The sequence below is a fragment of the Typopeltis vanoorti genome, chromosome 13 (assembly GCF_054136105.1).
Source record: "Typopeltis vanoorti isolate ZY-2024b chromosome 13, IOZ_Tvanoo_1.0, whole genome shotgun sequence".
NCBI classification, from domain to species: Eukaryota; Metazoa; Arthropoda; class Arachnida; order Uropygi; family Thelyphonidae; genus Typopeltis; species Typopeltis vanoorti.
Genome location: NC_143561.1, coordinates 19,607,803 through 19,622,591, shown reverse-complemented (window position 1 = coordinate 19,622,591; position 14,789 = coordinate 19,607,803). Strand labels below are relative to the sequence as shown.

General features: G+C 35.1%; 2 protein-coding genes across 5 annotated transcripts in view; both read right to left on the bottom strand.

Annotated features, from left to right (window-relative positions):
* The window catches only part of LOC150099977 (kinesin heavy chain-like), a 306,528-nt gene that overhangs the window by 262,001 nt on the left and 29,738 nt on the right, over positions 1 to 14,789 (bottom strand). The window contains exon 1 of one of the 4 annotated variants that reach the window (XM_090402374.1): positions 11,961 to 12,083. The exons of the other annotated variants lie outside the window; for them this stretch is intronic. Coding sequence (XP_090258500.1) covers positions 11,961 to 11,975 — 15 coding nt within the window. The 5' untranslated portion in view covers positions 11,976 to 12,083. Of the gene's footprint in view, positions 1 to 11,960; positions 12,084 to 14,789 lie in introns of those variants that run through there. 4 annotated transcript variants of the gene reach the window in all.
* On the bottom strand, positions 12,016 to 12,492 carry LOC150099978 (signal recognition particle 14 kDa protein-like). Its single transcript, XM_090402375.1, has one exon. It carries the CDS (start codon positions 12,429 to 12,431, stop codon positions 12,087 to 12,089), a length of 345 nt encoding a protein of 114 aa, XP_090258501.1. The 5' UTR covers positions 12,432 to 12,492; the 3' UTR covers positions 12,016 to 12,086.

Genomic DNA, 14,789 nt, shown 5'->3' with positions numbered 1-14,789 from the left:
TAAGTAAGACAATTTTTCAGTCTCTTTAGAATGTATTTTAGTTTTGAGAAATACCTCTTATGAGATACCTGGGTTAAAGATAAAGTTAATACATATTTATAGGCTAAAAGAAATGTGCCTGCATGCCATATGTTGTGCAAAAACAGCATGACATGATGTTTTTGCAATTTTTAATGGATACATTTTCACCACTCTCATCATCCATTGTTAATGTCAGCATTTCCATACAGCACAATACATCTTCAGTAAGAGTTGAACTGAATTTGTTCAACTTTTTTTCCAAAATTCATCACCATCAGCTGTGCTTGTAAAATTTATTGGGTATTATCGTGGCTACATTTATTCTCTGCATAATTTGACAATTTTGTTGTGACTTTTCAGTTTGCTTTCTAGTAAACACGCTCAACAAATCTCTTTGGTTAGTTTTTTTAAATATATATGCTTAAGTAGAATTTGTATGAGCTACACACATTTTATGATTCTGGCACAGGTGTTTAGTGTGATTTTCATTGAATCTAGTAATGGCTACAAAATTATCTGGATTGTGACAAAATGCAAGACCAGAAAAAACAAAATTTTTCCATTTCAGTATTATATATTAACCAATGTCAACATACACTTGAGTCATCAAAAGTGATTTTTTTTTTTTTTTTTTTTTAAATTTAATACCTGATAAAATTGGCTTGCTTTAGATGAAACTTTATAAAAGCAAGTTAGATTATCGTGTTTTGAGCATAATAAAAAATCGCATTCACATTTATTATTTTCATGCTTTTCTGAAAATGAGGACGATAATGTGACAGAAAAAAAAAAACTGCAGTTACCAAACATTTCTAAAGTTTGGTAACTGCAGTTTTTTCAGAATATCAGAAAAAATCAGATATCATCAGATATTAATCAGCTATCAATCAGAAATCAGATTTCAAATATCAGACCACTGTGAAGTTGATGGAATAACCTGATTAACATCAGAATGACTCTACATTCATCTGCTTAGCAGTAATGCTGATGACACAGAACTGGTGCAGATACATGTTTTTGCAGAATCAAATTATTGCAATTCAGAACAAGGAACCAATATCTGCATCAACATTTGCATTTGGTGACAGTGAAGCTGGTTGTTCACATTCACAGTTAAAGTATCATGGGATTATCAAGTAGTTCGTGAAAGTATTTATCTTACATTCAATTTATAACAACTTTTTTTTTTTTTTTTACAATTCTCCCAACCATACTGAACTTTCCTTTTTTGACATATTTATGGGTATATTATTAAACAATAACACCATGTAATATATCATACTATAACACTAGAACATAAAAATATTATTTAGCAGCTCACAAAGTAAACAAATGAACACTAAATAGCTGATATGCAATTGCACAGTCATGCATGGCCCAAGTAAAACAACAGTAAAACAATGACACTTTGATTGCTGTTCACTGCTGTTTATATTATAGTATGCATTTTGTATTTTTATTTATGACCATCTTTATTGGGGGGGAAGGATTGAATAAGATTAAAAAATGGTAGTTATTTGGACCCATTCACATAGCAGTCCACCAGAAAATTCCCGTTGGTCACTGAGCAAGTCTGCCCTTGCTGAGATATTTTCTCTTATTCTAAGCAAGAATGAGTCTTTGGTCTCTCTGGAGGTGTCAAATAATAATAAGAAGAAGAATTATACCCTTGAATGATTGATCTCATCCATCCATTTAGAATAGGTAGAGTCCCCTAATGAGGGGTTCACAATGAAATTAATGCGGCCAGTTCGTCACTCCTTGCTGCATCCCCTAAGGGTAGTGTAATCTGAGTGTGTTCATTACTGTAATCCATGTGTGTTCACAGGGCCGGTTTGCCTGCTTGCAGGATGAAAAACCCAACATAAACTGTTGGAAAAACCCTGCTGTCTACGCCCAAGACCAGCTAACTTGTCTATGGCTGAGGAAGATCTTTAAGCTCCTCATGTCATTAACAGAAATCGAACCTAGGACACTCCTTCCCCAAGCATATGGTTGTGAAATGCAAAGCCACTAGGCTAACTGTGCAGACTATTATACCCTAGTAAGCCATAAAACAGCTTCAGCAGCACCCAGTTTTTGTCAAATGGTTACCTCCCCCCCCCAAGTGCTAACTTAAGACTCCTTACTGATTAGACTAGAACTAATGCTTTAAAATTAATCTGGACACTGAAAGCGATCACAAAAATAGGCTTGTGCTTTAGCTTAACAACTGGGATGTCATTTCAAAGTTGCTAAGTGTAAAGTTATGCATTTGGGTAGTGAAGATGGAATGAGCTTTATCATATTAGATGATCTTTGCATAATGAGGTGGAAAAAGCAAGGTATCTGGGAATCTTTGTGAAGGAAGTGAAGTTTAGGGGACACAGCAAAAGTTGTAAATGTTAATCAGAAAATTGCTAGTATAATGCAAAGAATACTGACAAGTACAGATAAGAAAGTGATAGTTTCATTGTATAAGGTACTAATCAGGCCACATCTGGATTTCTGTACACAGATCTTGTCAACAGGGACTTTAATGGAAAAGTGGGAAAAAGTATGAGAGTTAGGCATGTTCAGTGTGGGTGAATGTAACACCAATGGTTAAAGACTGATGGAATTTGCCCATGCTAACAAATTAGTTATTACCAATACCTGCTTTCAGAACTACCCATGATGGACCTATACTTAGACATCTAACATTGATAGATCAAGGCACCAGACTGATTACATCCTGGTTCTCAAATGGTGGAAGACAAGCATCTATGGTGTGCATACTTGTAATGGAGCAGACTATGGTACAGACCATCAGTTAGTAAGAGCCAAAGACTAATATTCCGAATCCAAAACCTTCCAAGTCAGGCACATCCCACCAGACTAGATATTAGAGCAATTCCTAGTGGATTCACAGAAGAAACATCAACTTGGTTGATGCTTCTTCTATGATGATTTTTGGAGACTAGTTCGTAACCTAAAGCAGTTTAAGCTCAAATTGAATGTCATCAAAGACAGGAATGGAGCACTACTAATGGAAGAACTGGAAATCAAAAGCAGATGGAAAGAATACTGTGAGGAACTGTATTTTCTTTATCCTCACAGAGTGGATAAAGAAAATTTGGAGCAGCCCACTCACGAGGAAAATTTTGATTTGGAACCTCCTCCACTTAGGTATGAGGTTGAAAGATCATTTAAACAGCATAATAGCAATAAGGTCCTAAGTGCAGATGGAATGCCAGCAGAGTTAAGGCTACAGTGAATGGAGGGATAAGAGTGTTTCATAGACTGATTACAAGGATATGGGAGACAGAATCATGGCCTAGAGACTGGAAGAAGTTGGTTTCAATACCATACATCAGAAGGATGATGTTAAGGATTGCAAGAACTATAGAACTATTAGTTTAATATCTCAGGCAAGCAAGATATTAAACTTAAAGAAGTCAGACAGGAAAAGGATAGCTGCTTTTGAGATGTGGTGTTACAGAAGAGATGTGGTGTTACTGAAAGACAGACTAGACTTTTTGCTTGGAGAGTAGTGAATAAGTGGAATAGGCTGCCAGTCTGTTGTGGATGCCATAACTGAACGAGTTCAAAGAAAAATGTGACAGATACTGCATGAATGTTGGATAGTGCTTGGCATGATGTTAAAAGCCTCCCTTGATGAGTCTCCAAGGACTCCATGGAGTTGCTCATAATAATAAAAATTACAGCTTGCCTCTTCTGTATGCATATATGTATGGCACCTTCTAAGGTTTAGAATTAAAATTAACAGCATAAATTACCAACAAGGTCATAATGATTTTCTGTGAAGAATAATAAAACCACTTTTTCAGAACATAACATTCTCTTGTTTCTCACTGATCTAGAAACAAGTGAATATGGACAAAATGTCTTCTTCTCAAAAAAGGGGTGGTAACTTTTCTGTGGGATTCAGAACTAATGCTTTTCAAAACAAGTGTTCCATAAGGACTTCATCTCAGAGGAGTTTGTCTTACAAACTATGTACTCTCTGAAGAAATTATTAAAAATAGTACTGAAAGACAAACTCCCTCCACTCTCCATTCCAGGTGAATACAAAGTTCCTTGTTCTTGCAAGTTGGCTTGCTATGGACAGAAAGTTCAGCTACCATCTGAATGAAACAAATAAAAAATACATCTGCAGTCATGACTATGGGCAATCTGGCCTTGCAGACCCTTTGGATACAACTCGCAGAATCAATTGGAAAAAGACCATCATGCTCTATTGCAGTAAATTTAAAAGAGAAAGTCTGTTTTAGAATCTGCTGCTACTGCTCTTAAAAATTAGCCTAATTTGAATAAATAAGGTTGCATAAAACTTCACAAAATATGGGAAACACTAATACTTCGAGATCCCAGTTTACATCCTAGCTGCCAACAGGAGTCCACAGAGGATGCCCATGCTCAACAGTTAGGACTAGTCTTTCATCCACGTATTTCAGTTAGCTTTGTGCTGACTTGTGTGTGTGTGTGTGTTACGTCTCATCTTGTACTCCCTGACAATGTTTTAAAAATCTTTTTATGGTATATATGAATTTTATTGGTGTGAAATCCCCATAATGCTTACTGAAAGATTGAAGCCTGAAAGTGTTTTAGATTTAGTCATAAGAGCTGCATTCCCAGATTATCTAACTCTTAGTCTACCAAGCTAACATACAATCCTTCACTATCATGATGCATGTATTTTGTTATGTAGTTTTAATGTCCAATAGAGGTTGCAAGTTACAGCACATTATAAGCATCATAGTACCATTAGTACTAACTATATCAAAACTTTTGGATTAGCAAAAGATGCTTTTTTTTTTTTTGAGGTGCATGAACAATGAGTAGCCTATGCAGAGCATCTAGTATGCATGGAATAGTTGAACAGCAACATCAGAATGGTTACCACTTGTTTCATAAGTGATAAGCTTCACATTTTTAAGAATTCAACATATTTCTATAAGAATTCCATTATATGCTAGATTGTTAATAAATGTAGTTAGTTTTGCTACATATGTCGAAGTTATTTTAATGCTTCCATCCCACAAAATGGAACGAAATCAGCACAATGATAAAATAACTAAGTGAAGAAAAGTATATTGAGCTGACATTTGATGATAATGCTTATCTAAAGTTTAGCTAATTTATGAATATGTACATATTAAATGTTTATTTGTAATAATCATGGTTCTTGATTTTTTAGGTTTACTGTTCTCATTTCTCAGATAATCGGGAATTTGCTGTATTTATCTATAATCAAAATCTCTATATAAAAAATAAGGTGTAATTTTAAGATGGTTGTTTACACAAAATTCCCTTGTCCTAGAACTTAATTTGCCAGTAGATAGCCAATTTAATTTACTCAAATAAGGAACATGCTTTTTAATTTTAGAGGCAATAAAAAATAAAAACAATTTCAAAGAATGAGTCAGTGAATTTGAATTTTACAACGTTTAGTTTGCAGAGAAGGACAAACTGAATAATCACTTGACAGTACGTTATTCTTTTAATGTTTAAGATATGTTAATAGAAAACACTAAAAATTGTATATTACAGAATACCATTCACAGAGCGCTGAATTTTAATGAAACAAGATAAGATAAGGGCTGTAACCATACTGGCCTTATCATTAACCAAAAGGTTTCATTTTTCACATGAATAGCTGCATATCTCTATTACAAGATACAGGACATATAGTGAGCATAAAGGAATTAAAAAATAGTATATTGGGAAGTTTTGGATTTGTTCAGCTATATGCTGAATCAGAGTAAGATCAAGGCTGTAGAATTAACAGGAGTAGGACTAGGCAACTAGCTGGCAGTTGACATTGAAAAGGGGAGGGAACAATCTCCTAGTTTCGATATGATATTATTATTTATCATCTCCATAGAATCACAGGATTCACGAGGTCATTTCACACTACACAATCTATTTAGCTCAAACTACCACCAAACCACACTCATAAGGTGATAATCTTCCTCCTGGAAACTCAGATTTTATATTTTGTGAAACAACCAAACCAACCAAAGAACACATGCAATTAACAGACATATTATAATCAAGACTATAAGATATGACCTGATAGTTGCTTTGATCATAGTTCCAACCCACTGCCACCAATGCATTTCCACTGTTAATTGCATGTGTTCTCCAGCCAAGTATAAAGTTTCTAGGATAAGAAAAGCAATGTACAAGGAAAATGATCAACTAATCTTTAACTCAAAGATTAGTCAGTCATTTATTAGGAAATCTTTAACTTATAGAGGTTTCTCGCATCATGAAAACAAATCAAACCAAGGTATTTTCTACTAAAGTTTATATGCCACATCATTCTTCCAACAGCACTAGACACTCTCTGGATTCTATAACTTCTATTGAATCCTCTTTGTTAAGCTATAACTTTTTATTTTAATAAATTTCATGCTCCTAAAATGCTAAAATACAATAATTAATAATACAGGGTGTCTCAAAAAGAAGTCCCGATTTGAAAATTATATTATTATTATTATTATTAAACAAGAACTCATGGAGTCAAAGACTCATCTAGGAGGTCCTTTTATCTCACACATATCTCATCATACTGCATCTTAAACACATTCAAACTCCTTGCAGACACCACACTCTCAGGCAAGGCATTCCAATCATTCACAACTCTGCACGAAAAAAACCTGCCTCTCACTCCCCTACTCACACCCTCTTTATACAGTTTCCAGGGATGACCTCTGGTTCTCCCCTGATCTCCCACTATTCTCTGTAGAACTTCTCCACCATTGATCCTATAACAACCCCTTACCAACTTGTAGGTCTCATCATATCTCCCCCTGCAACCACAAACCACGAATGAATGCGACTTGTACCATGTGAACAGCCTTGGCCCAGAGTTTGATATATAATTATTATATATCAAATAATATAATAAATATAATTATTTGAAATCCGGTCATTCTTTTTGAAACACCCTGTACAATAATAGTTAATACTATTGTATTATTAAAAGTCTGGCAAAGGTGAAGCTGACACCAGCAATAAAGCATAATTCGTGGAAAGGGGGGGGAGGATATTCTATGACTGAATGTTTCTAGGATAAGAAAAGCAATGTACAAGGAAAATGATCAACTAATCTTTAACTCAAAGATTAGTCAGTCATTTATTAGGAAATCTTTAACTTATAGAGGTTTCTCGCATCATGAAAACAAATCAAACCAAGGTATTTTCTACTAAAGTTTATATGCCACATCATTCTTCCAACAGCACTAGACACTCTCTGGATTCTATAACTTCTATTGAATCCTCTTTGTTAAGCTATAACTTTTTATTTTAATAAATTTCATGCTCCTAAAATGCTAAAATACAATAATTAATAATACAGGGTGTCTCAAAAAGAAGTCCCGATTTGAAAATTATATTATTATTATTATTATTAAACAAGAACTCATGGAGTCAAAGACTCATCTAGGAGGTCCTTTTATCTCACACATATCTCATCATACTGCATCTTAAACACATTCAAACTCCTTGCAGACACCACACTCTCAGGCAAGGCATTCCAATCATTCACAACTCTGCACGAAAAAAACCTGCCTCTCACTCCCCTACTCACACCCTCTTTATACAGTTTCCAGGGATGACCTCTGGTTCTCCCCTGATCTCCCACTATTCTCTGTAGAACTTCTCCACCATTGATCCTATAACAACCCCTTACCAACTTGTAGGTCTCATCATATCTCCCCCTGCAACCACAAACCACGAATGAATGCGACTTGTACCATGTGAACAGCCTTGGCCCAGAGTTTGATATATAATTATTATATATCAAATAATATAATAAATATAATTATTTGAAATCCGGTCATTCTTTTTGAAACACCCTGTACAATAATAGTTAATACTATTGTATTATTAAAAGTCTGGCAAAGGTGAAGCTGACACCAGCAATAAAGCATAATTCGTGGAAAGGGGGGGGAGGATATTCTATGACTGAATGGCATTAATGGTCAGAGTACTAAATAGTGTTTCTGGCATTTGCATATTTGACTATGTTTGAGTTTCACTGGAATAACATCAGTTTTTCTGTTCTGCAAATGTGTTGTGACATTTTTGCAACTAAATGAGTAAACTGATATATTTATTGGTTTGTTTTGTTCAACTTACTGAATTTTATTACATTAGACATGCCACCACTTCTGCTGAACAACACTAACAAAAGCATATATGCTGACCTTACAAGTTCGCATTACAGTAGCCTGAACTCAATTGAGTAAAACACTCTTGAGCTGCCAAAAGCATTCCACAAGAATGAAGTCCTAAGCAGACTGGAGTACATCCTGCAACTGTCTCAGATTGAATGTGGTACACACTTTTTTTCAAACTCTTCACAACTTATCCCACCATTGCTGGAATATGTGATTGTGATGGAATCTGGTGTGAAGGATAATGATGTACAGTAATACCCAACTTAACACTGCCCCTGCCAGTACCAGCACTGTTTCATTATAGTAAAAATCATGCTCGGTAATTCCAGAGAGTGGCCATCATTGCCTCGTTGCTAATATTTACTTAGTCATTTAGTGCGCTATGTTTGGAATTGGAGATGCGATAAGAGCTGCAACCACCTACCAACACTACAGTACTTCATTAATACAACTAATGGATCAGTAAGTAACTTTAGAAAGACTGGATCTTCTGAGATTCATGTTAAGACAAGATCCACAGTTCAGTCCCTCATCTAAATGCACTATAATTAGTGACCTTCATAAAAAAAAATGTTTTTATAAAAGTTCATTATTGTGCTACTGTATGTGTATTTTCACCGATCTAATAAAGTATAATGACCTCATTTAGTGCTGTTTCGGTAAGCACTCTAAATTCTAGGTACATATCCTGAGCATTAACTGAGGTATTACTGTATAGTAACTTGCCCTGTTACTGGAACTACATATGAGGTGTCGCTATTAAATAATGAGACTGGTTGCAAAAAAAAATGCGGTTTATTATTACAATTGTACAACTTAATTGTTATCCCCTTCAGCATATTTCCCCTCCTCTACTTATACACTGTTGCATACAAATTTTCCATTGATGGAAGCAGTGTTGTAAATCATCAAGTGTTATCTGCTTCAGTAGCGCTGCTGTTTTCTCCCTTACCTCGTCCATCATCATAACACTAATTACGGGTATAGACCATATTGGTCTGGTCCGGTCTCATTATCCATCCAATATCCTTTTTTAATTCCAATTGGCTTATATTTTAGTATTTGTTTAGGATGTCAGGTGTTGGCCATTCGGTTTACATGTTCAACCCATTTTTGTTTATAATTGTTTAGTTTTTCTTCTATTGATTTTGTTTTTAGTTCTTTTAAAATGTCTTCATTCCTTTTTTGATCTAATAATGTGTATTTTGCAGTTCTTCTCATAAATCTCATTTCATTTGTTTATTGCCCAAATTTCACTGCCATATAATGATGTGGGCATTTCTAAAGTATTGTATATTTTCAGGCGTATTTCTTTTTGTACTATATCTGGGTTGAGTGTTCTATTTATCAGGTCTATAATGTGTAAAAATTTTGAAGTTTTTAATTTTATGTCTTTTTCTACTTCCACCTCATCCACAGACTGAAAATGGGTGCCCTTTAATGCAGATTTCAACTTTGGGAAAAAGTAAAAGTTGCAATTGAGCTAAGTCCAGCGAGTAAGGTGAATAGTCCAACACTGGGATCTTATCAGCCAGATACTGCTTTACAGACAGTGCACTGTGGGCTGGAACATTGTCCTGATCGAGAATCCAAGCATTGTTCTTCCACAGATCGGGTCTCTTCATCTTCACTCGTTCTCTCAGCTTGTCCAGAACCTCAAGGTAATAATGTTGATTAACTGTCTGACCCTCTGGTACCCATTCCACCATTACCACACCAGTGATATAAAAAAAAAAAAAACTATCAGCATTGTCTTCAGTTTTGACTTGCTCATTCTTGCTTTTTTCATTCTCAGTGACGTGGGAGTTTTCCAGTGCATCAATTGTCTCTGGATTGTACTGGAAAATCCACGTCTCATCACGTGTGATATTCTCCTGCAAGTCCGGTGTCAACCGTACTATGATGTCAGTGCAATGCAAATTTGTTTCTGGATGTTAGACATTATTCCGGGATAAGTTTTATTTCTACTCATAAGAAGGTAAAATAAAATGAATAAAAACATAGCTGAAGCTTAATAAAGTGATATCCCTAAATTACATTATAAAATTAATGAATGAAAATGCCATATTTCCAAGTGCAGAGGGATTTAATTGGGAGAAGAGGGAGAAATAACTCATTTCCTTTATGAAAGTAACATTAGCACATTTTTTTAAACTATCAATGAAAACTATCAATGAATTCACTATTAATAATGAAAAAAACTATAACAACAGTCTTTTCTCTCTCTAGATCAGGACTGTCTAGGTAATCCGAGGGTCACATTAAAAAAAAGAAAGATTTACCCGAGGGCCGCATCCAGAATAATAAATACAGTACATATATTATATATGTTGGAACAAAGTAGTGCAAGAATGCTTCTTTGACACATCTAATATTTGAAAAACACATGGGTATATAGTGATGTAAAAACGCCAAATAAAATTATCGGCATCAATAATTTTATTTGGCGTTTTTATCTGAGGTTATCAATTAGTGATAGAATTAAAATATCTAATACACATTAGTTTCAAATTGTTATTTTATTTTTTCACTCGTGAAAATCAAAACCCACAGGCAGGCTGCACCTGGCCTGTGGTGCAATTGCTCTGCCCTGCTCTAGATGTTTCCTTTAACAACTGCATGTGGATATTGGGATTGAAATAGGAGAGAAAGCTATCTTTTCCCTACTTCAAATAAACTAAAAATTCAGTAGTGCACATGTAGACACATTTATAACACCTGTGAAAAGTAAAAGCCACTGGTCTTTGGAATTTATCAACTCATTTTCTTCCATTTGGGTGGAAAACTAGTCTTTAATGCATAGCATTTATTAGTAAGTAGAACCAAGAAATATATTTGAAATAGAAATAAATGAATGATTTGTATGTTTTGCTGACAAGAAAAGCATTTACAGACATGCATAACTAGCTCACCTCAGTATGCAGGCCTGAAGTACATTTTTATGATTTATTTTCTTTGTGGGTCTCTCTCTTTCTTTTCCCTCCCCCTTTTGTTGACTAATGAATTTAGTTTAATATCTGTTGACAGAAAGGTATGAGTGAATACAGAGGTACCCTCTGCAGAAGCTTATTCACTTGGGACTGGAGAATAAAAGGATCAATGCAGACTTCTGCTAATGACCAATGTTTTGCTGAAGAAAAATTTATCATGTGCTGCATTCATTATCATGAACATCTACCACGCATGGGTTTATAGATGATATTACCTATAACAGAGTTTGAATTATGGCTAAAGCTTTGGGTTATGAAGCAAGTATTTCATGCCAGTTAGCTGCATATACTCTTCTGGCCAATTTACCCATTATGCATTATGAAAACCATATCACCATCCATAAGGATACCAAAACTGACCAAATGAAAAGTACTCAAAGGTTGTTCAGATACCAGAAAGACAAATTCTGCTTGGCCGCTGCAGCATCAGCCCTCACTGGCAAGGAAGGATAAAACAAATAGTTCTTTATTATCAGAATAACAAAACAGCAATAAATAGTGAATATGTTGGAAATGACAGATGAACCTGTTATTCTGGCTATTAGCATAGGGTGTTCAAAATTGCTATGACGGCATTATGGTGCAACATCAACTTAGATATTCATTATATGTAAACGATACGATGATCTATAATAAAGATAGAAACCACATGCTCAAGTATCATTTTAATCAGATACTGTAGTTACAGGAATTTAATTTTACATGCGCAATGCTAATATTTTATGTTTGCGTTTCTTAAAACCTGAAATTTCGCAATTATTTCCAAAACACTACACCTTACCTTACATTTTTCCATGTGAATAGTGTAAACAGGAATTCAAGAACTGGACTGCAAGGAAAAAGAAAAGTTGTTTATATCAACCATTCATTGAGAAATACAGAAAGAGATAAACTAACAGGTTACAAATTATTGAGTGGCTTTAGATTTCGCTACAGTAGTTTTCTTCTTATCTTTCTTTTTTAATCCATCCATATTTCCTTTAAGTAAGTTCGAATAAGCCATCTGAAATTTGTTGACATCTTTGGCATTCACAACTGTGCTAATTTTTTTGTTTGCTAGATGAGCCCTAATTAAGCATTTATATTCAGCAGGTGGATGCAGAGGTGTAACGGCTAGCTTTGAAGGGCGAGGTTTAGGCTTTTTCCTCCCGTCGTATCTCTTCATTGTAATGTAAACTGATCCGCTATTCCTGCCCTTCTGAAACAGTTTTGTAAGTTCACTAAGAAAAGTTTCATTTTCTAAAAGAACCATACTTGAACATTAACTTCCTTGCTATCAGCGTGAACTCCAGCACTAAGCATACACATCACATTTTTCGATAGGCTACTAAGGCGACATCTCGTGGATAAGAATTTTACGTACAACCAATTTGACGTAACTGAAACTAACAAAAATTATAAATTGATAGCAGATGAAATTAATATAAGCCGGTCCATAAATATATAATTTACTACTTATTAGAGAATAAGAACAATTCGAATTCCTACTTTTCACTAGATAATAACCAACGCAGCGCTAAATAAAGAAGAAATATCGGACAATGAAAAGTACACACATTATCTATATTTCTGGAGATAGTTTTCGGTATTGAGACCACATATTTATTAAACAATAAAACATAAAAGAATTAAAAAAAACCGACAAGTTTCGCTCGTCGTAAGACTTACATCATCAGGGATAATGGTGTATAAAAGTTTAATCTTTGATTGTTGTGTTAAACTTTTATACCAGAACCGAATACAAGCATACAAATGTTTGGTAAAATCATTCCATGGCGCAATTCTACCAAATATCTGGGAGTTCGTCTTGATAGACGTCTAAACTTCAAGTCACTTTTGAATAGGAACAGCTTCCTAAGCATAAGCAACAAAATCCTCCTTTTCAAATCGGACCGCAACTAACTTACGCCTCTCCAACCTGGAGTCACACGACTAAAAGCAACATCAACCAGCTTCAGACAATACAGAATAAATGCCTAAGAATGGCATTTAATGCCCCATGGTTCATCAGAAACATCCAGTTACATCAAGAAGCCAATCTTCCAGATATTAAGACCTACATGACAAGCATACATGAATATTAAGACCTACATGAAATTCTTCACAATCACGGATAATCACCCAAATCAGCTAGTTTGACAGGCAACGGACTACAAGCCCTCAGATCGTTTCAAACATAAAAAACCGAAATCCTCCATCGCAAGAGAAAGCTGATACAGCCTCAATGTTCACAATGAGCGGGTAAATTACCCACAATAATCTCATCGCCCACAATCTAAAATTCAGATGAAGGGATAAAGAGTCAAGGATTCAGTCCATCAACCAATTAAGTTCAAAGTTCAAACTGTGGTATGATCACCTGAAAAAATGGGAAACGGATGGAGTGAAAAGATGGCGGCTCATGTGTTAGTGTTTCGTGTCGTGTATTATTGATGATGAATTGTGAATTTGATTGATATGTTTTTAGCGATTTATTTATGCTTATTTATTAGTAATATTTATTAGTAATAGTAGTAATAAATAGCAGTAAGACCTGAACTGATGTATAGCAGTGAGACCTGGCAGATGACCAAGTGTTGGGAGAAGAGAATGAATATAGCTGAAATAAAGAGTGGTGAGACTTGCAAGTGATGTAACAAGATTGGACAAGATCAAAAACTCACTGATCAGGGGAACAATGATGGTAACCAAGTAACTGGAAAGATTTGGGAAGCAAAGCTGAGATGGTTTGGTCATGTTATGCAGTCAGATAAAAGCTATCTGGGAAGGGGAATGTTGGAGATGAAGCCACCAAGCATAAAAAGTAGGGGAGAAAGAAGGATTGCTGGAAAGCTTGAGAGCAGACCTTCAAGACCTAGGATTAGAGGAAAAAATGGCCTTTGCAGAACTGACTGGAGGAGGTTGATCGGTTGCAGTTCCCCTTGAGTGGGAACGAAGCTGAAGAAGAAGACATATCCTAACCACGATTCAAAAGCGTTGATTGCATATTTTATTTCTGAGCAGTCTGTCAGAACACAAGGGTTTGTTGAAAGTAGCCATACCTTATTGGCTTTATAATTGAAAAAAATGTTTTTGATGGCATTTGTCCAAAGTTGCTGTTGCAGCTAACAAAAAAAAAGGAAAGGAAAATAGAACAAGAAACGCAAAACGCACTTCCCTCACAATTCCTGTTATAAAAATTTCACATCCAATTCGCTGGCATCCGACCCTTAACATAAACATTAATAACGTGCAAACGCCACTTGTATACATGATAACCTGTTCTTTTATTCATTACTGAATTTCAAGAATGTGTATTTGTCAGAAGTGACGTTTTATGTCAGAGATTACAAAACTGTGAATCATTTTATAGGTTGCCTTTATTTGCTGCTTTCATTCATTGCCTAATTTCTATTCTGTGCTGGAAGCTTTCATTTTATTTTATTTCTTATGATTGATTTTCTAAGGCAGGCATGGAGGTTAAGGTTTTTTTTTTTTGGAGACTCTGGCGTTCATAATTTAAACTGGATTTCCTTCTCTAGCCTCACAGATCTACTAGAGATAGAAATTGGAGATAATTATCTGCTGTCAGTAAAGATCTGATACAGATTCTTCACTTGCTAGCTAAGGT